The sequence below is a fragment of the Haematobia irritans genome, chromosome 1, assembly GCF_050003625.1.
Source record: "Haematobia irritans isolate KBUSLIRL chromosome 1, ASM5000362v1, whole genome shotgun sequence".
Taxonomy (NCBI): domain Eukaryota; kingdom Metazoa; phylum Arthropoda; class Insecta; order Diptera; family Muscidae; genus Haematobia; species Haematobia irritans.
In genome coordinates, this window is record NC_134397.1 from 131,554,414 (window position 1) to 131,576,532 (window position 22,119).

Consider the following 22,119-nt stretch of genomic DNA (forward strand, 5'->3'; position numbering starts at 1 on the left):
ATGGTTCTACCAATTAATGTCAGTGCTACAAAGTCTTTAGTACAGAAAAGATCACATAGATCTCAACGTAAAGAATTGTTTGTTTTTTGTAAGTGCGAAAGGCACCAACGAAATAAATAAAGAGAGTGTGGATTTAAAAAGAACCGCTATATTGGTGTTCTTATTACGGCCATTAAATTTGGAAGTCAACCAAAACTAGAATCATATTATCGTGATATAGTAGGAAAAAATAAAGCGAAAACCCTCGCTTTTTACAGTTTTTAACTCACATCCAAAGCACTGAATTCGTATTACACCTTAAGAAGATATGCTTTTGCAACGGTGGACATCCGCCCTATGACAAGCCTATGTTAAATTCATTGCTTCTGCGCCAATTTTGCACCATTTCTGGTATATGGTTTCTAACAACCTCAAAGAGAAGCAAATTTCATCTGATGTTGCTGAAATTTGGTACATGGTGTTGGTATATGGTCTCTAACAACCATGCAAAAATTGGTCCAGATCGGTCTCTAATTATATATAACCCCTATATAAACCGATCCCCAGATTTGGCTTGCGGAGACTCTAAGAGAAGCAAATTTCATCCGATCCGGTTGAAATGTGGAACATGGTGTTAGTATATGGTATCTAACAACCGTGCCAGATTTGGTCCATATCGGTCCATAACTATATATAGCCCCTATATAAACCGTTCTCCAGATTTGACCTCCTGAGCCTCTTGGAGGAGCAAAATTCATCCGATCCGGTTCAAATGTGCAACGTGGTGTTAGTATATGGTCTCTAATATCCATGCAAAAATTGGTCCACATCGGTTCTCAATTATATATAGCCCCCATATAAACCGATCCCCAGATTTGGCTTGCGGAGCCTCTAAGAGAAGCAAATTTCATCCGATCCGGTTGAAATTTGGAACATGGTGTTAGTAAACGCAAAAAAAATAATTCATTCCTCCCAAACGAAATTTTAGACAAACAAAGTTCGTTTCTCATTTGCTTTTCGCTGTAAGGAAGTGTATTTAGAAGAAAAGTATATACTTTTTGTGATAAACGTTTATTCTTTTCCAGGATGTAAAAACAATTTCATAAAGACTAACTCAAAAAAAATTTTTTTCTGGCTAATTGCATTTTCCCTCACATCTTTATCATCATCATCATCATCACTTCCACGAAGATTTTTAGTTCTTAGCACCTTTTTCTGTAATACAAACAATGTAGAAGAAATTATACGATTTTATAAATTTTTATACCCACCACCATAAAATGGTGATGGGGGTATAATAAGTTTGTCATTCCGTTTGTAACGCAACGAAATATCGATTTCCGACTATATAAAGTATATATATTCTTGATCAGGGAGAAATTCTAAGACGATATAACGATGTCCGTCTGTCCGTCTGTCTGTCTGTCTGTCTGTCTGTCTGTTGTAATCACGCTACAGACTTCAATAATGAAGCAATCGTGCTGAAATTTTGCACAAGCTCGTCTTTTGTCTGCAGGCAGGTCAAGTTCGAAGATGGGCTATATCGGTCCAGGTTTTAATATAGTCCCCATATAAACCGACCTCCCGATTTGGGGTCTTGGGCTTATAGAAATCGTAGTTTTTATCCAATTTGCCTGAAATTTGAAATCTAGAGGTATTTTATGACCATAAAGAGGTGTGCCAAAAATGGTGAGTATCGGTCCATGTTTTGGTGTAGCCCCCATATAGACCGATCTCCCGATTTTACTTCTTGGGCTTATAGAAACCGCAGTTTTTATTCAATTTACCTGAAATTGGAAATCTAGAGGTATTATAGGACCACAAATACGTGCGCCAAAAATTTTGAGTATCGGTCCATGTTTTGGTATAGCCCCCATATAGACCGATCTCCCGATTTTACTTCTTGGGCTTATAGAAAACGCAGTTTTTATTCAATTTACCTGAAATTGGAAATCTAGAGGTATTGTAGGACCACAAATACGTGTGCCAAAAATTGTGAGTATCGGTCTATATTATGGTATAGCCCCCATATAGACCGATCTCCCGATTTGGGGTCTTGGGCTTATAGAAACCGTAGTTTTTATCCAATTTGTCTGAAATTGGAAATCTAGAGGTATTTTAGGACTATAAAGAGGTGTGCCGAAAATGGTGAGTATCGATCCATATTTTGGTATAGCCCCCATATAGACCGATTCCCCAATTTTACTTCTTGGGCTTCTAGAATCCGAAGTTTTTATCCTATTTGCCTGAAATTGGAAATCTAGAGGTATTTTCGGGTCACAAAGAGGTGTGCCGAAAATGGTGAGTATCGGTCCATATTTTAGTATAGCCCCCATAAGAACGATCTCCCGATTTAACTCCTTGGGTTTCTAGAAACCGTAGTTTTTATCTGATATGCCTGAAATTGTAAATATTCTGGTATTTTAGGCTCAAAAAACGTGTATCGGATTAAGTTTTTATCGGTCCACTTGGTAATGCCTCCATATAGACCGACTTCACTTCTTGAGGGTGTAGAAGGCGCACTGATCATGAAAATTGCTTGAAACTCAATGTAAAATTTCCAGATTTTACTTCTACAGATTTAAGATTTCAAATCAAGACGTTATTTTATAATTTTCTTGCACACTTACAAGAGATGTTAATGATTCCTCTAAACCTCAAACAAAAATGGTTCTTATAAATCCAGAATCTGATATAGTCCTCATAGGTGAAATCTTTAAATTTATCTTCGGGTTGTGTCCTCAAGTCCTCAAGCCCTCCTGAAATTTCAAAGGAAACCCTAATATTTGGTTCATGGTGGTGGGTATTTAAGATTCGGCCCGGCCGAACTTACTGCTGTATATACTTGTTAAAATTTTTTTACCATTCGCCTGGACGGAGAATCGAACCGCGGACCATGCACTTTGTAAGCCAACACACTATCCACTGAGCTATGTAGCCGTTATAGTCATCAATAGACAATTACCCATATAAGTTATATTTATATAGCATAGCTTGCGGCGCCCACGAGCCGATTAAACAAAGTTTATTTAACTTTGTTTAACCGTGGAGCAGTGGTTGCTATGTCCGACTTGCATGCCAAGGGTCGTGGGTTCGATCCCTGCTGCGACCAAAGTTTTTTTTTTGTACATATATTCCAGATATGGTCGGAAGATTCCGAAAAAATGTTCAACATTACATTCTACTATATTAAATTTTTACTATGAACTGTAAAATGTGTCTTATTAAAGACCTAAAGTCAGAAAAGAACAGTTTTTGATATAAACGAAATGGACTGTGTTGTTGGTTCAATAATAACTTTTTTATTGAAAAAATAAAAATTTTGTAACAAACGAATTTTTTTGGTGATAAAAGTGTATACTTTTCGAAGCAATTCAAAAAACTCTAACAAAAGAAAAACGTTTTCGGTACACGTTTTCCAAACGTTTTTTTTCTTTGCGTGTATATGGTATCTAACAACCGTGCCAGATTTGGTCCATATCGGTCCATAACTATATATAGCCCCTATATAAACCGTTCTCCAGATTTGACCTCCTGAGCCTTTTGGAGGAGCAAAATTCATCCGATCCGGTTCAAATGTGCAACGTGGTGTTAGTATATGGTCTCTAATATCCATGCAAAAATTGGTCCACATCGGTTCTCAATTATATATAGCCCCCATATAAACCGATCCCCAGATTTGGCTTGCGGAGCCTCTAAGAGAAGCAAATTTCATCCGATCCGGTTGAAATTTGGAACATGGTGTTAGTATATGGTCTCTAACAACCGTGCCAGAATTGGTCCATATCGGTCCATAATTATATATTGGGCCCATATAAACCGTTCTCCAGATTTGACCTTCGGAGCCTCTTGGAGAAGCAAATTTCATCCGGCCCGGTTCAAATTTGGAACGTGGTGTTAGTATATGGCCGTTAATAACCATACCAAAGTTGGTCCATATCGGTCTATAGTTATATATAGCCGATCTCCAATCACACAAAAATTGGTCCATATCGGTTCATAATCATGGTTGCCACTCGAGCCAAAAATAATCTACCAAAATTTTATTTCTAAAGAAAATTTTGTCAAAATTTTATTTCTATAGAAAATTTTGTCAAAATTTTTTTTCTATAGAAAATTTTGTTAAAATTTCATTTCTATAGAAAATTCTGTCAAAACTTTATTTCTATAGAAAATTTTGTCAAAATTTTATTTCTATAGAAAATTTTGTAAAAATTTTGTTTCTATAGAAAATTTTTTTAAAATTTTATTTCTATAGAAAATTTTGTCAAATTTTTTTTTCTATAGAAAATTTTGTCAAACTGAATTAAATACGTATTTAATCGGTCTTTTTTGATTTAATATATACCACGTATGAACTTACTTACAATTTAGAAGACGGTGTTAGGAGGTTTTAAGATATGTTACCGTGCCATCGGCAAGTGTTACCGCAACTCAAGTAATTCGATTGCGGATGGCAGTGTTTTGAAGAAGTTTCTACGCAATCCATGGTGGAGGGTACATAAGCTTCGGCCTGGCCGAACTTACAGCCATATATATTTGTTTTAAACTCGTTAATAATTTTATGAACATTCCTGAAAGTTGAAACTTCTTCGCACATATCATCATCTTGGATATCATTCGCTGCCTAGCTGGAGGAATTGAAGTATTTTGAGTTTGCAACGTTTGCTACTTTTTCTACATTTACGCCGTGAATGTGACGTTTACAACTTTGGGACAGTCGCAAACCGTAAAAAGTTTGATACAGACCATCTCTGGTTGGGCGTTTGGTAAAATTTTAAAAATTTATAAAATCGAATAATTTCTTCTACATTGTTTGAATGACAGAAAAATGTGTTAAGAACTAAATAAACCGCGTGGAAATGAGAAAGATGTGCAGGAAGATGCAATTAGCCTGAAATCAAAAACATCTTTTTGAGTTAGTCTTTATGAAATTGTTTTCACATCCTGTAAAAGAATCAATGTTTTTTACAAAAAGTATATATTTTTTTCAAACGAACTTTCTTGCAGCTAAAATCAAATGGTAAACGATGGTTGTTTGCCTAAATTTTCATTCGGGGAGTCTCTTTATATTGAATCTTTATCAAAACATGGACCACTAAAGTCCATTTATGAACTTGACCTATTTGCGGTTAAAAGTCGAATCTGTGTTAAATTTCAGAACGATAACTTCATCATTGAACGCTATAACGTGATTACAGCAGACAGACGGATGAACATCGTCTTAGAATGTCTATTCATACACACAAAAAAAGAGAAACCACATTTAGATCAATAATTTTGTTGCATGGTGTTACAAATATTAAATATACAATTCTCTAAGAAAAACAATTAAAATTGCTTTAGGAAAATACAAAAAATATAAATCTTCAATATTTCAACATTAGATTAAGGGAAAATCCAACAAACAATAAATGAAGCAAGAAATGGCATAAACCCTACATTAAAAAAATTAACACAAAATTCAAGGTTACCCAATTAGCAGACAACTGACTAAGAATACTTTCGATACACTCTTTAAATTTTGAAATATGTCAATTGTATTTACTGAGAACTTCCAAGATTGAAATGTATTGTTGTATTAAAAAAAAAAAAAAACAAACAAACAAACCGAAAACAAAACTTGATTGTTAGCCATTATCATTTGCTACATTAATAATTGAATTCGTACATCTACAAATATAAAGATGTATATGGTTGGTTTTTATTAATGTACATATTTTTTTTTAATTATAAATAAGTGTAAATATTCAATATAGACGAAATAATACCGGCAAATATCATCATCTGCCTGGTGATTTGAAACGAACATTTTGAATGACGTAAAATTCGTATTAACTAACTCCCTTCCAATATTTAACCCTCTAATGTCCAGTGTGTTTAGTTAAACTGATCAAATCATGCTGTTTTTACCATACAACCGGGATAATAAAACGATAAAAATCTAGTACATTCTATTATTTAATAATCATTTACAATTTAATCATTTGTTTTAATATAAAATAAAAAAATAAAAATAGAAAAAAATTAATATAAAATAAAAGCTTCCCATTTCAATAAAGACGAGCTAGGGCATTAGAGGGGTTTATATAGCCAATTTAAAGAATTTCTTCTTTCACAAACCTAAATTTTCTTTTTTAATTTTTTGTCATCATTATACCCAGATCAACTCTATGGAACAAAGTAAGTTAGTGTCTGCAGTCTGCCAGTAATCAAATTTGTATCGACTTTTTAAGTTTGATCCAAATCGGCTCAGATTTAGATTAAGTCCCACCACATATGTTCTTTCTATTTGGACAAATATGAACCAAATACCCATACAGCGCAATTACATACACACACAAAAAAATTCTGATTCCATCACGAAATTAATTGATCCAATTAATTTTTGAATTGAAATGTCTTCAATCACGAAAATGATAGTATCAATTACAGTTTTAATTGGACATCAAAGAAATACTTGATTAATAAATTAATTGATTTCATTAGCAAATTTCAATTAATTTTTTGCAAAACTCAATCAATTTCATTAAAAAGGTAACTATTTTCAATTATTTTCTTAATTGACTTAGTGTTTTTAGTTTTATTAAAAAATTGATTTTTTGAAATAGATTTTTAGCTAAAAACAAGTATATACGCCGTAAGTTCGGCCAGGCAGAAGCTTATGTACCCTCCACCATGGATTGCGTAGAAACTTTTGCTGAAGACTGTCATACATAATCGAATTACTTGGGTTGCGGTAACACTTGCCGATGGCAAGGTATCTTAAAACTTCCTAACACCGTCTTCTAAATTACAAGGTAGTCCATACATAGTATATATTAAACTAAAAAAGGCCGATTAAATACGTATGTAATTAAATTTAAAGTTTCTAGAGAAATAAAATTTTGACAACATTTTCTATAGAAGTAAAATTTGGAAAAAATTCTCTATAGAACTAAAATTTGGAAAAAAAATTCTATAGAAATAAAATTTTGACAACATTTTCTATAGAAATAAAATTTGGAAAACATTTTCTATAGAAATAAAATTTTGACAAAATTTTCTATAGAAATAAAAGTTTTACAAAATTTTCTATAGAAATAAAATTATTACAAAATTTTCTATAAAAATAAAATTTTGACACAATTTTCTATAGAAATAACATTTTGACAATGTTTTCCATAAAAATAAAATTTTGGTAGATTATTTTTGGCTCGAGTGGCAACCATGAATATGAACTGATATGGACCAATTTTTGTGTGATTGGGGATCGGCTATATATAACTATAGACCGATATGGACCAATTTTGGCATGGATATTAGCGGTCTTATACTAACACCACGTTGCAAATTTCAACCGGATCGGATGAATTTTGCTCCTCCAAGAGGCTCCGGAGGTCAAATCTGGGGAACGGTTTATATGGGGGCTATATATAATTATGGACCGATATGAACAAATTTTTGCATGGTCATTAGAGAACATATACCAACACCATGTACCAAATTTCATATATATACTAACACCATGTACCAAATTTCAGCCAAATTTGGGGTTCCGTTTATATGGGGGCTATACACTGTTAGAAAAATATGTTTTTCATATGTTCCGATATAAACAAAATGTGTTTCGGACACAATATTTAAACACAATATATTTAAGTGCAAACATGTAATGTTCCTACACTAACACTAAATGTTTGGGACATCTATATTAATATGTTGGAATATATTATGTTTGGGGCATGAATGTTTCATAAAAATCATATGTGTGAATGCAAACATATATAAATTTACAAATTTCAACTAAACATACATATGTTGTTATATTTTATTCAAAGCGACAGAGAGAGAGAGAGTATAGAGAAAGAAATAGAGATGGAAACCGGAAGAGTTGACGAAAGATATCAACATAACACAGCGAAAGAATCAAAAGAGAACAATTTCTGTGAAACCGCTTGTATGTTGTTTCGGAAAACTGTTTTATGATAAGGCCAAAAATTTGATATGCTTAAGTCTAAATATTATTTAATTTGAATAAAGAGAATAGACATTCGGAACCAAGAGAATATACATTTGAAAAACAAACAGCATATGTTTTCGCCTTGAGAGCAGCATTTTATGTATGTGTGGACATGTGTTTTGTTTATCATTTTGGCATTATGGGCACAATTTTTTTCTTGGTTCGTTAAAAGAAATCAGGGGTCTTCATAAAAATAACGAAAGGGCACTATACTCTTTTTAGAGTTGGGGCAGTAAAATGAAATAAGGAGGAAATAGTGAAAAATTACACAGTAAAATTTATAAAAGTAAAGTTTAGTTCCTCTTTATTAATAAGTAGTCCACGAGGAGTTGACGGACACCTTCAAATATAAAAAAATGGTCCTCGGTTCGATTCTCCGTGCAGGCGAAAGGTAAAATTTAAAAAAATTATAAAAGTGAATAATTTCTTCAACATTATTTGTATTACAGAAAATTACGAGTATGTTAGGCAATGAGCACAATCGTCTTTGGGAAAAATTCTTCCAAGCATATGACATTTTTGGGCTCAAAATGATTCCAAACATATAATATGTTCACATAAAACAAACATATTAATGTTTCGGTAGTATCCAATAATATATGTGCTTCCTGCAAAATATGTTTGGAACATATGTTAAAGAAGCGATTTTTTTTGAGGGTGTACGTAAAAGTGGACCGATATGGACAAATTTTTGCATGGTTGTTAGAGACCATATACTAACACCATGTACCAAATTTCAGCCGGATCGGATGAAATTTGCTTCTCTTAGAGCAATCGCAAGCCAAATTTGGGGGTCCGTTTATATGGGGGCTATACGTAAAAGTGGACCGATATGGCCCATTTGCAATACCATCCGACCTACATCAATAACAACTACTTGTGCCAAGTTTCAAGTCGATAGCTTGTTTCGTTCGGAAGTTAGCGTGATTTCAACAGACGGGCGGATGGACGGACGGACATGCTCAGATCGACTCAGAATTTCACCACGACCCAGAATATATATAGTTTATGAGGTCTTAGAGCAATATTTCGATGTGTTACAAACGGAATGACAAAGTTAATATACCCCCATCCTATGGTGGAGGGTATAATTAAACAAGTATATACGGTCGTAAGTTCGGCCAGGCCGAATCTTATGTACCCTCCACCATGGATTGCGTAGAAACTTCTACGAAACACTGTCATGCACAATCGAATTAATTGGGTTGTGGTATCTTAAAACTTCTTAACATCGTTTTCTAAATTGTTAGTTAGTCCATACGTGGTATATGTTAGACAAAAAAGGTATGTATAGGTAAGTCTACAAATAATTACGAATCGATATGGACTTTTTGCACGGTACGTAGGGAGCCAGAATTGAAATAAGGGGGTCGCTTATATGGGGGCTATATACAATTATGATCTTGATATGGACCAATTTTTGTGTGATTGGAAATCGATTTATCTGAGGGATATATATATATATATATATATATATATATATATATATATATATATATATATATATATATATATATATATATATATATATATATATATATATATATATATATATATATATATATATATATATATATATATATATATATATATATATATATATATATATATATATATATATATATATATATATATATATATATATATATATATATATATATATATATATACCGATATGGACCTAGTTAGGCATGGTTGTTAACGACCATATACTAGCACAATGTACCAAATTTCAACTCACTCGGATGAAATTTGCTCCTCCAAGAGGCTCCAAAACCAAATCTCGGGATCGGGTTATATGGGGCTATATATGATTATGGACTGATATGGACCACTTTTGGCATGGTTGTTAAATATCATAAATACCAAATTTCAAGCAGATCGGATGAATTTTGCTTCTCCAAAAGGCACCGGAGGTCAAATCTGGGGATCGGTTTATATGAGAGCTATATATAATTATGGGCTGATAGGAACTAATTCCTGCATGGTTGTTGGATACCATATACTAACATCACGTACCAAATTTCAACCGAATGGGAAGAATTTTGCTTTGAATTATGGACCGATTTCGACCAATTTTTTCATGGGAGTTTGAGGTCATATATTAACACCACGTACCAAATTTCAACTGAATCAGATGAATTTTGGTCTTCCAAGAGGCTTCGGAGGTCAAATGTGGTGATCGGTTTATATGGGGGCTATATATAATTATGGACCGATGTGGACCAATTTTTGCATGGTTGTTAAAGACAATATACTAACACCATGTACCAAATTTCAGCCGGATCGGATGAAATTTGCTTCTCTTAGAGGCCTCGCAAGCCAAATCGGGGGATCGGTTTATATGGGGGCTATATATAATTGTGGACCGATGTTGACCAATTCTTGCATGGTTGTTGGAGACCATATACTAACACCATGTACCAAATTTCAGCCGGATCGGATGAAATTTGCTTCTCTTAGAGGCCTCGCAAGCCAAATCGGGAGATCGGTTTATATGGGGCTATATATAATTATGGACCGATGTGGACCAATTTTGGCATGGTTGTTAGAGACCATATACTAACACAATGTACCAAATTTCAGCCTGATCGTATGAAATTTGCTTCTCTTAGAGGCCTCGCAAGTAAAATTTGGGGGTCCGTTTATATGGGGGCTATACGTAAAAGTGGACCGATATGGCCCATTTGCAATAGCATCCGACCTACATCAATAACAACTACTTGTGCCAAGTTTCAAGTCGATAGCTTGTTTCGTTCGGAAGTTAGCGTGATTTCAACAGACGGACGGACGGACATGCTCAGATCGACTCAGAATTTTACCACGACCCAGAATATATATACACTGTTAGAAAAATATGTTTTTCATATATGCCGATATAAACAAAATGTGTTTTGGCACTTAAATATATTGTGTTTATATATTTAAGTGCCAACATGTAATGTTCCTAAACTAACACTAAATGTTTGGGACACATATGTTAATATGTTAAAATATATTATGTTTGGGGTATGAATGTTTCATAAAAATAATATGTGTGAATGTAAACATATATAAATTTACAAATTTCGAGCAAACATATATATGTTTACAATTTCTGTGAAACGGTTGTATGTTGTTTCGGCAACTGCTTTATGATAAGGCCAAAAATTGTATATGCTTAAGTCTAAATATTATTTAATTTGAATATTAGAATGAGTATTCGGAGTAAAGAGAATAGACATTCGGAACCAAGAGCATAGAGATTTGAAAAAAAACAGCATGTGTTTTCGCCTTGAGAGGAGAATTTTATGTATGTGGGGACTGTAAATTTTTAATAACCCACATTTCGAAGTTTCATTATAAAAATTTAATATAGTATAAATGTCTAAATTGCAAAAAAAAATTGGTTCGGTCGGAGCAGGAATTGAACCCACGACCCTTTGCATGCAAGGCAGACATGCTAACCACTGCTCCACGTGGCCAACAAATGTATGTTTCTTTTAAATAATATTATGTTTGCATGGGCTCGTGGGCGCTGCAAAGTATGCTATATAAATGTAACTTGTAACGATAATTGTCTACTGGTGACTATAACTACTACGTAGCCCAGTGGATAGTGTGTTGGCTTACAAACTGTATGGGCCTCGGTTCGATTCTCCGCCCAGGCGAAAGGTAAAATTAAAAATAAAAAATTAAAAAAATTGAATAATTTCTTCAACATTATTTGTATTACAGAAAAAGGTGCCAAGAACTAAAAATTTCCTAGAAGTGAAAATTATGTGAGGGAATGATCACAATCTTCTTTGGGGAAAGTTCTTCCAAGCATATAATATTTTTGGGCTCAAAATGCTACCAAACATATAATATGTTCATATAAAACAAACATATTAATATTTCGGCAGTATCCAATAGTATATGTGCTTCCTGCAAAATATGTTTGGAACATATGTTAAAGAAGCGATTTTTTTTTGAGGGTGTATACTTTATGGGGTCTTAGATGTGTTACAAACGGAATGACAAAGTTAATATACCCCCTATCCTATGGTGGAGGGTATAAAAACAAATCCATCACATTTTTAATTGACTTTGTCTTCCGAGTTTAACTGAAAAGTTAATGGTATCAATTCATTTTTTAATTAAAAATTTTTAAATTTTCAATATTTGACTTAAGTTGTATCAATTCAATTGTACCAATGTTCAACTTCAAACAAGGGAGCAACCGTGGTGCAATGGTTAGCATGCCCGCCTTGCATACATAAGGTCGTGGGTTCGATTCCTGTTTCGACCGAACACCAAAAAGTTTTTCAGCGGTGGATTATCCCACCTCAGTAATGCTGGTGACATTTCTGAGGGTTTCAAAGCTTCTCTAAGTGGTTTCACTGTAATGTGGAACTCCATTCGGACTCGGCTATAAAAAGGAGGTCTCTTGTCATTGAGCTTAACATGGAATCGGGCAGCACTCAGTGATAAGAGAGAAGTTCACCAATGTGGTATCACAATGTACTGAATAGTCTAAGTGAGCCTGATACATCGGGCTGCCACCTAACCTAACCTAACCTAACTTCAAACAACTTCGAAATATTTTTGTGATGTTTTTTTTCTGTGTACTCTCCACAGAATCGGTTGAGATTGAGTAACGCCTCCGAATTCTATAAATATCGCCCGATTTGGACAAATACTTTGACGAGATCTAGCCAATTTCATGGTAAAATCACCACTTCTAAGAAAAAAGAATTGTAAAAATGGCTAAAATTTATGTAGAAATCTTATTTATATGTATCTTCCGATAAATCATAAATGCGGATTTTTAATATTGCATAAAAATAGCTTTAGATTTTAGCATTCCCAATATTTTTATACCCTCCACCATACATATATTAACTTTATCATTATGTTTGTAACACATCGAAATATTGCTCTCAGACTGCGTAAAAATTTATATATTCTGGGTCATGGTGAAATTCTGAGACGATCTAGAGATGTCCGTCCGCTGAAATCACGCTAACTTTGGACCGAAACAAGCTATCGACTTGAAACGTGACACAAGTAGTTGTTATTTATATAGGTCAGATGTTATTGGAAATGACCCACATCGGACCACTTTTAGGTATAGCCCCATATAAACCGATCCCTAAATTTGGCTTGCGGATTCTCTTGGAAGAGCAAAATTCATCCCATCTGGTTTAAATTTGACCAAAAATTGGTCCATATTGGTCCATAATTATACGTAGTCCCCACATAAGCCGATCCCTGGATCTGGGAGGCCTCTCGGAAGAGCAAATTTCATCCGATCCGCTTTAAATTTGGTACGTGATGTTTGTATATGCCCTTTAAAATTATGCACATATTCGACCATATCGGTTCGTATTTATATATAGCTCCCATGTAAACCAAGCCCCCACGATTTAACTTCTGAAGCAAATTTCATCTTTAATCGGTTGAGTTTTGGCCCACTAATTGACATGCGAAAATTGGTTCATATCGTTTCATAATTATTTATAGACTCCTCTATATAATTGATTCGATTCTGGATGACAGTTAGTTATAGGACTTTGTACACAATCCATGGTTAATGGTACATAAGGTTTGGTCTGACGGAGCTTATGTGGAACAGGGTATTATAAGTTGGTGCATATGTTTGCAACACCCAGAAGGAGACGAGATAGACACATGGTGTCTTTGGCAAAATGCTCAGGATGGGCTCCTAAGTCGATATAGCCATGTCCGTCTGTCCGTGAACACGTTTTTGTAATCAACGTCTAAATCGCAGTTTTTGTCCAATTGACTTAAAATTTGGCACAAGTATGTGTTTTGGCTCAGAATAGAACCCTATTGATTTTGGAAGAAATCGGTTCAGATTTAGATATAGCTCCCATATATATATTTCGCCCGATGTGGACTTTTATGGCCCCAGAAACCAGAGTTTTACCCTAATTTGCTTAAAATTTTGCACAAGAAGAACAATTAATACTATAGTCACGTGTGCCAAATTTTATTGAAATCGGTGCAGATTTAGATATAGCTCCCATATAAATCTTTCGCCCGATATGGACTAATACGGTACCAAAAGCCAGAGATGTACCCCAATTTGGTTGAAATTTTGCATTAGGAGTACAATTAGTAGTGTAGTCAAGTGTGCCAAATTTTATTGAAATCGGTTCAGATTTAGATATAGCTCCCATACATAGCTTTCGCCCGATTTACACTCATATGACCACAGAGGCAAATTTTTTGCTCCGACTTAGTTGAAATTTTGTAAAGGGAGCAGAATTATCATTTTAGCCATGCGTTTCAGATTAATATATAGCTCCCATATATATGTATTTCTGATTTCGACAAAAATGGTCAAAATACCAACATTTTCCTTGTAAAAGTTCTAATACATACATATCGAGCGATAAATCATAAATAAACTTTTGCGAAGTTTCCTTAAAATTGCTTCAGATTTAAATGTTTCCCATACTTTTTTACTAAAATTGTGTTCCACCCTAGTACATTAGCCAACTTAAATTTTGAGTCTATAGATTTTGTAAAAGTCTATCAAATTCTGTCCAAATCGAGTGATATTTAAATGTATGTATTTGGGACAAACCTTTATATATAGCACCCAACACATTTGACGGATGTAATATGGTAACGAAAATTTAGATCTACAAAGTGGATCTACATTGTGTTCCACCCTAGTGCATTAGCCGACTTAAATTTTGAGTCTATAGATTTTGTAGAAGTCTGTCAAATTCTGTCCAGATCGAGTGATATTTAAATGTATGTATTTGGGACAAATCTGTATATATAGCCCCCAACACATTTAACAGATGTGATATGGTATCGAAAATTTAGATCCACAAAGTGGTGCAGGGTATAATATAGTCGGCCCCACCCGACTTTAGACTTTCCTTACTTGTTTCTTTTTGAACTTAATCACGTAAGTGATAGTATCAATCACAAAATGAATTGTATTTTAAAAATATTCTTGATTTAAAAATGTATTTGATTTTTTCTCCACTCCCAATTAATATTATATTTTGTTCAATTAAAAATTTTATTTTTGATTTTTTGTGTACAAAATTCAATTGGTTTCTTAACTGATTAATTTGATTAAAAATTAATTGCATCAGTTAACTCGTTTGATTTTATTATGTTTTCAACTACAATTAACTTTTTCATTTTATTTGATAATTTATTTTCTGTGTACGATTCGGCCTGGCGGAACTTTTGGCCGTATATGTTTGTTTTTCCATACAACTTACTGTGTTTTTTCTTGCTTCTAATCTATCAATGTAAATTGGTAGATTCATATAAACTTTGCAATATGGAACAAATTTATCATGCTTCATGGCTTTAGTGGCACAAATATGAATGAAAATCAAAACACCGGAGACAGTGATCTAAAAATTATGCAGCCGTAACCGAAGACAATTTTGTTTTTCTCAATGACTACTCGAAGTGTCATTCAGTAAATGCAATCAGAACTCATACACCACAGTACAGATTCATAGTTTAACGGAAATGCATTTCACACTAACGTTGCTGCTAATATTTGGAAGTTTTCCATTGCTTTTAATGAAAAAGACCTATGAAAATCATCAAGAAGACTATGATACACCCAGTCCGGAATGGATAAAATATCAACAGGAACGACATGATCCCAAATATAATCAAAGGTCTGCGATAACAAGAAGTGATCCGAAACTCAAGAATAATATCAATAAACAAAGTGCTCGTGAAAGTTCTAACGAGAGGATTAATTCAAATTTTTCAACGAAGAAGAAAACAACTTCCAGGAAAAATGATGACAAACACGACAGTGATCGATTACATGAGAAAGGTGAAAATAGACAACACCAATATGAGGATGATAACAACGATGACAATGAGAATGGTGGTCTGAAATATCCTTCCATTCAGGGCTTTTTAGCCTTCATAAAATCTCTCCAACATACCTGGATTAAGAAATCTTTATTTCGCATAGAAGATAAAATAAAATTTTTATATAATCTTAAGGATAAGCTTATGAGAACAATAGGTGAGTTTTTCACTTTTCAGTAATTCGGATTTCCTTTAAAAGAAAATGTATCCAAGAAATATTTATACCCTTCACCACTACTGTGGTACAGGGTACAATAAGTTTGTGCATTTGTATCTAACGCCAAGAAGAAAAAGTCTGAGACCGTTTAATATACCGATCGTCTTAGAATTAGATTCTGAGTCGATTTAGCGATGTCCGGCTGTCTGTCTGTCTGTCTGTCCGTCTGTCTGTTCATGTATTTTTGTGTGCAAAGTACAGCTCGCAGTTTAAGTCTGATCGTCCTCAAATTTGGCTTAGGGTCGTTTCTTGGGACAAGGTTAGGTTAGGTTAAAGTGGCAGCCCGATTACGATTCAGGCTGACTTAGACTATTCAGTCTATTGTGATACCACATTAACTAAAAGTACCTATTACATATGGGCACTTCTAGTTTTAACCGCTGAACCTTCTCGATTATTTTCTTCTGTTGAACCAACCAGATTGTTCCAAAAACATTAGCAGACTGCTTAAGTTAACGTTTTCCAAGTCCGCCAGTAATCTGAAGCTATATGACCCTAAAATTTGCTTACGCCTTACACAAAATGCAGGACACTCACACAGAGGTGTTTTATTGATTCCTTTTCCTCCGCATCATGACAGCTTATACAATAGTCATTATACTTCGCGCTAATAGTTTTTGCAAAATCGTCTATCAGGCAGCGACCCGTTATAGCAGATATCAGGAGTGATATCTGGCGTCCCGAGAACACTAGCATATCTAGTATGCGGTTTAAGTTTAAATGGGGCCATATTTGCTTGGTGTCGTTACAACACTTGCAATTCTCCCATCGAACATTTGCCATCATGACAGCCTTCTCACGCAGTAAGAGCTTGCAGGTAGCCAGAGGCATACCAACAGATTCTAGTTCCCCTGGATATGTAAGGTAGTTCCTAGACTTGCTAGCTCATCTGCTTCGCAGTTCCCCGGTATGTTCCTATGGTCAGGCACCCATATTAGGTGAATATTGTGCCGCTCAACCATCTCATTGAGATCTTTAGAATATACTCCGAAACCCACTTGTCCATCCAATTGGGAGCCATCAGTGTATAAATCTATATATCTTTTATTCCCCGGGGTCCTTGGGACAAAGACAATCGCTATTGATTTTGGAAAAAATCGGTTCAGCTTTAGATATAGCTGCTATATTATATTTCATGTTAGCCCGATACCGAAACAGGCAATTGACGTCCAAATGCATTATATCTAATTATACAAATATTTTTCGAGCTTTATGGACAGATATAGATTAAGGAACATGGTTAATAGAGCCATTGAAAAGAAAACGCCAGATACAAATCTATACACGCCTGGACTGTACATGTTTCGGTTCGGGCGAATGAACCTTTCCACAGCCTTTAGTATAGATCTGGCTGGAAGAGACAACTCAATTGTGGGCCCTTTATGCTAACTCCTTATGGAGAAAACATTTGGGAAATTTCCTCTTACAAATTGAATCATCTTTTCTCCCACTGTACATCATCTTTTCATATAACTTACAAGTCCCTTAATCTTATTTTTTTTTCGTTTTGTTACATAGTAATGCAACAACACGAAATTTATTTTTAGAAAGTTAATTTGTTAGAATTCACCTAAGTGGTGAACAGTCGAACAATGCTTATTGTTCTACAGTCAACTACAACAACATGTGACAACTTACAGAAACTGGTTTTCAGGATACAACAACAATTCTAACGCGTACATTAGTCGTGTTTTTCCTAGTTTTACGACGGGCTCATCGTTGCTTATTATATTTCATGTTTGCCTGATACCGAAACAGACAATTGACGTCCAAATGAATTATATCTAACCGTGGTGAAATGGTTAGCATGCCCGCCTTGCATACGCAAGGTCGTGGGTTCGATTCCTGCTTCGACCGGAAATGCAAAACTTTTTAACATAGCTCCCAGCAAATTTGAAGTAGTTGAGATGGTAACACAAATGTTGGTCTACATATTGGTGAAGGGTATAATATAGTCGGCCCCGCCCGACTTTAGCCTTTACTTGTGAAATGGGCGAAAGATAATGGTCTTGTGGTAAATCCTGCAAAGACAGAACTAGTCATGTACTGCAAGGATCGCAAAACTCCCACGGTTAGGCCCATTTTCTTAGGGGGTATTGAAATTCCCTTTGGCGAGTGTGCAAAATACCTTGGCGTTATTTTGGACAGGAAGCTGAACTTTAAGCTTAATATTGAAGAAAGGGCGAGGAAATCAACGCACGCAAAAAATAATTCTTTCCTCCCAAACGAAATTTTAGACAAACAAAGTTCGTTTCTCATTTGCTTTTCGCTGTAAGGAAGTGTATTTGGAAGAAAAGTATATACTTTTTGTGATAAACGTTTATTCTTTTCCAGGATGTAAAAACAATTTAATAAGGACAAACTCAAAAAAAAACATTGTTTCCTTGCTAATTGCATTTTTCCTCACATCTTTCTCACATCCACAATGTTGTTTAGTTCTTAACACCTTTTCCAGTAATACCAACAATGTAGAAGAAATTATACGATTTTATAAAATTTTGAAATTTTTTACCTTTCGCCTGAACGGAGAATCGAACCGGGGACCATGCACTTTGTAAGCCAACACACTAACCACTTAGCTATGTACCTGTTATGGTCATCAATAGATAAATATCCATATAAGTTATATTAATATAGCATAGCTTGCGGCGCCCACGAACCGAATAAACAAAGTTTATTTAACAGAAACAAACATTTAGTTTGGCACCGTGGAGCAGTGGTTGCTACGTCCGACTTGCATGCCAAGGGTCGTGGGTTCGATCCCTGCTTCGACCAAAGTTTTTTTTTTTTTAGTCTTTCCACGCTTCGGAGACGGTTCACCGGTCGCTGTCCACTCAGCCGACTGTCGATTGGACTCAGGAGTGTAGTGATGGAGCCTTGTTTCATCCATTGTCACATATCGACGGAAAAACTTGGGTGTATTACGAGTTAACAGCTGCAAACACCGCTCAGAATCATCAACACGTTGTTGTTTTTGGTCAAATGTGAGCTCGCGCGGTACCCATTTCCGCATATCCAAATATTGATGAATAATATAACCAAAACGTTCCTTTGATATCTTTAAGGCATCTGCTATCTCTATCAACTTCATTTTACGGTTATTCAAAATTTTTGTGGATTTATTTGATGTTTTCGTCGGTAACCACCTCTTTCGGGCGTCCACTGCGTTCACGGTCCTCCGTGCTCATTTCCATGCTTGAATTTTGCATACCAATCAATTATTGTTGATTTCCCTGGGTCAGAGTCCGGAAACTCATTATAAAGTCAAGTTTTTGCTTCCACCGTATTTTTTCCTTCAGAAAACAGTATTTTATCAAAACACTAAATTCCTTTTTTCCATTTTTTTCACAATAACAAAAGTTGCTTCACAAAAGACGCTCTATCTCACAAACCAATTGACTTACAAACGTCAAATTTTGACACGAATCATTTGAAGGTTGGTACTATATAAAAATAATATGCATTTAATACTAGCGACGTCATCTATGTGTCAGACCGGGGATTTATCAGCCAACCTTTTAATCGGGCTTCCACTTTAACCTAACCTAGTATGTGGTCAGTTACATTCTGCAAATATTGCTCCATATCGGTACATAATTATATATAGCCCCCACATAAACCGGTCACCAGATGTTTCTTCTTGACCCTTCTTGACTGATCAGGTTGAAATTTGATACATTGTGATAGTATATAACTTCACCAAAATTGATTGATATGGGCCCATAAGTATTTTAGCCCCCATATAAACCCCATTTGACCTCCGAAGCGTCTTGGAGGATCAAATTTCATTCAATTTAGCAGAAAATGTGTACGTTGTGTATGTATACAATCTCTAACAAACATGCGATAATTGGTCCATATTAGTCCATAATTATATAACGCCGAGATAAACCGATTCCCAGAATTTACTTCTTGAGCGTCCTGGATAAGCAAATTTTATCTAATGCTGCTAAAATTTAATACCCCTCATGCAAAAATTGGTTCATATGGGTTCAACATTATTTATAGACTCCTCTATGTAAACCGATTAACATATACCCCATATGGATTAATTTACAATTTAAAAGACGAGATATTTTTATACCCTCCACCATAGGATGGGGAGTATATTAACTTTGTCATTCCGTTTGTAACACATCGAAATATTGCTCTAAGACCCCATAAAGTATATATATATTCTGGGTCGTGGTGAAATTCTGAGTCCATCTGAGCATGTCCGTCCGTCCGTCTGTTGAAATCACGCTACTTCCGAACGAAACAAGCTATCGACTTGAAACTTGGCACAAGTAGTTGTTATTGATGTAGGTCGGATGGTATTGCAAATGGGCCATATCGGTGCACTTTTACGTATAGCCCCCATATAAACGGACCCCCAAATTTGGCTTGCGAGGCCTCTAAGAGAAGCAAATTTCATCCGATCCGGCTGAAATTTGGTACATGGTGTTAGTATATGGTCTCTAACAACCATGCAAAAATTGGTCATCATCGGTCCATAATTATATATAGCCCCCATATAAACCGATCCCCCGATTTGGCTTGCGAGGCCTCTAAGAGAAGCAAATTTCATCCGATCCGGCTGAAATTTGGTACATGGTGTTAGTATATGGTCTCTAACAACCATGCAAAAATTGGTCCACATCGGTTCATAATTATATATAGCCCCCATATAAACCGATCACCAGATTTGACCTCCGGAGCCTCTTGGAAGACCAAAATTCATCTGATTCAGATGAAATTTTGGTACGTGGTGTTAATATATGGCCTCAAACTCCCATGCAAAAAGTGGTCGAAATCGGTCCATAATTATATATAGCCCCCATATAAACCGATCCCCAGATTTGACCTCCGGAGCCCCTTGGAAAAGCAAAATTCATCCGATTCGGTTGAAATTTGGTACGTGATGTTAGTATATGGTATCCAACAACCATGCAGGAATTGGTTCATATCAGTCCATAATTATATATAGCACCCATATAAACCGATCCCCAGATTTGACCTCCGGTGCCTTTTGGAGAAGCAGAATTGATCCGATCTGGTTGAAATGTGGTGGTTACGTGGTGGTAGTATATGATATTTAACAACCAGTCAGTTGAAATTTGGTACATTGTGCTAGTATATGCCTGGCTCCCTACGTACCGTGCAAAAGTCCATATCGATTCGATGACTTACCTAAACATACTTTTTTTTGTATAATGTATACCACGTATGGACTAACTCACAATTTAGAAAACGATTTAAGATACCACAACCCAAGTAATTCGATTGTGGATGACAGATTTTCGTAGAAGTTTCTACGCAATCCATGGTGGAGGGTACATAAGATTCGGCCTGGCCGAACTTACGGCCGTTTATACTTGTTTTTGTATTGGTTCATTCCCCATTAAGTTATAATAAAATTTGCAATAAGAAAATATGATTTGTGCAGATTTACTTTTGATACTTATACATAAATGCTTCATCCTGGAAGAATTCATACAGTTTTAACCTTTAATTTATGTTGTTTTGTTTTGTTTTCAGAACAAAAATTCTCGATGCTATGGTTAGATAATAACCGTGATGATTATTCTATCCACGACGAAGATGTTGAGCACCGTTCTATAAAACGCCGTAAACGTGGTATTTTAGATGAATCAGGCATAGATTTTCCACCGGAAACTGCTTTAATGAGCATTAACTTTTTAACATTTGCTGTATTTCTTATAAAATTGGTCTTGGTATTTTTGTTTGGAATTTCATTTTTTCTGATTGAGGTTTTATTAAATATTTTCTGTTTGTTTGTAATTTCAGCAAGTGGTAAATATTATCAGAAGCAAACACGTTACCTTTACATCAATGGGAGTAAATACGGAGGCCATTGCAAATGGTTAATGTTGGATACATTCTAATGTTTATGAAATAAACTACTCGTATTGGCTTACAATGGGAGAAAAAAATTTAAAATAATTTACGAAATTTGTCATTAAAATTGAAACAACAGAACACTTTCGTGAATACAATGCAATTGTAATTATTTCTCTTCTAAATAACGAAACATTTAATTCATATTAATGAACATTTTTATTGTCCTAAT

General features: G+C 34.9%; 1 protein-coding gene across 1 annotated transcript; it reads left to right on the forward strand.

Moving 5' to 3' along the window:
• LOC142231689 (uncharacterized) lies at positions 1–22,119 on the forward strand. Its single transcript, XM_075302315.1, has 4 exons — positions 1–88; positions 15,411–15,989; positions 21,567–21,763; positions 21,837–22,119. The coding sequence occupies exons 1-4, from the start codon at positions 1–3 to the stop codon at positions 21,915–21,917; spliced, it is 945 nt and encodes a 314-aa protein (XP_075158430.1). The 3' UTR covers positions 21,918–22,119.

What these genes read in the sequence shown, in the direction of transcription:
- LOC142231689 (XM_075302315.1), top strand. Translation starts at nt 1, where the DNA reads ATGGTTCTACCAATTAATGTCAGTGCTACAAAGTCTTTAGTACAGAAA. An exon ending in TAAAGAATTGTTTGTTTTTT is followed by an intron (nt 89 to 15,410) that starts GTAAGTGCGAAA and finishes GACTACTCGAAG; the next exon opens with TGTCATTCAGTAAATGCAAT. An exon ending in TAAGCTTATGAGAACAATAG is followed by an intron (nt 15,990 to 21,566) that starts GTGAGTTTTTCA and finishes TTTTGTTTTCAG; the next exon opens with AACAAAAATTCTCGATGCTA.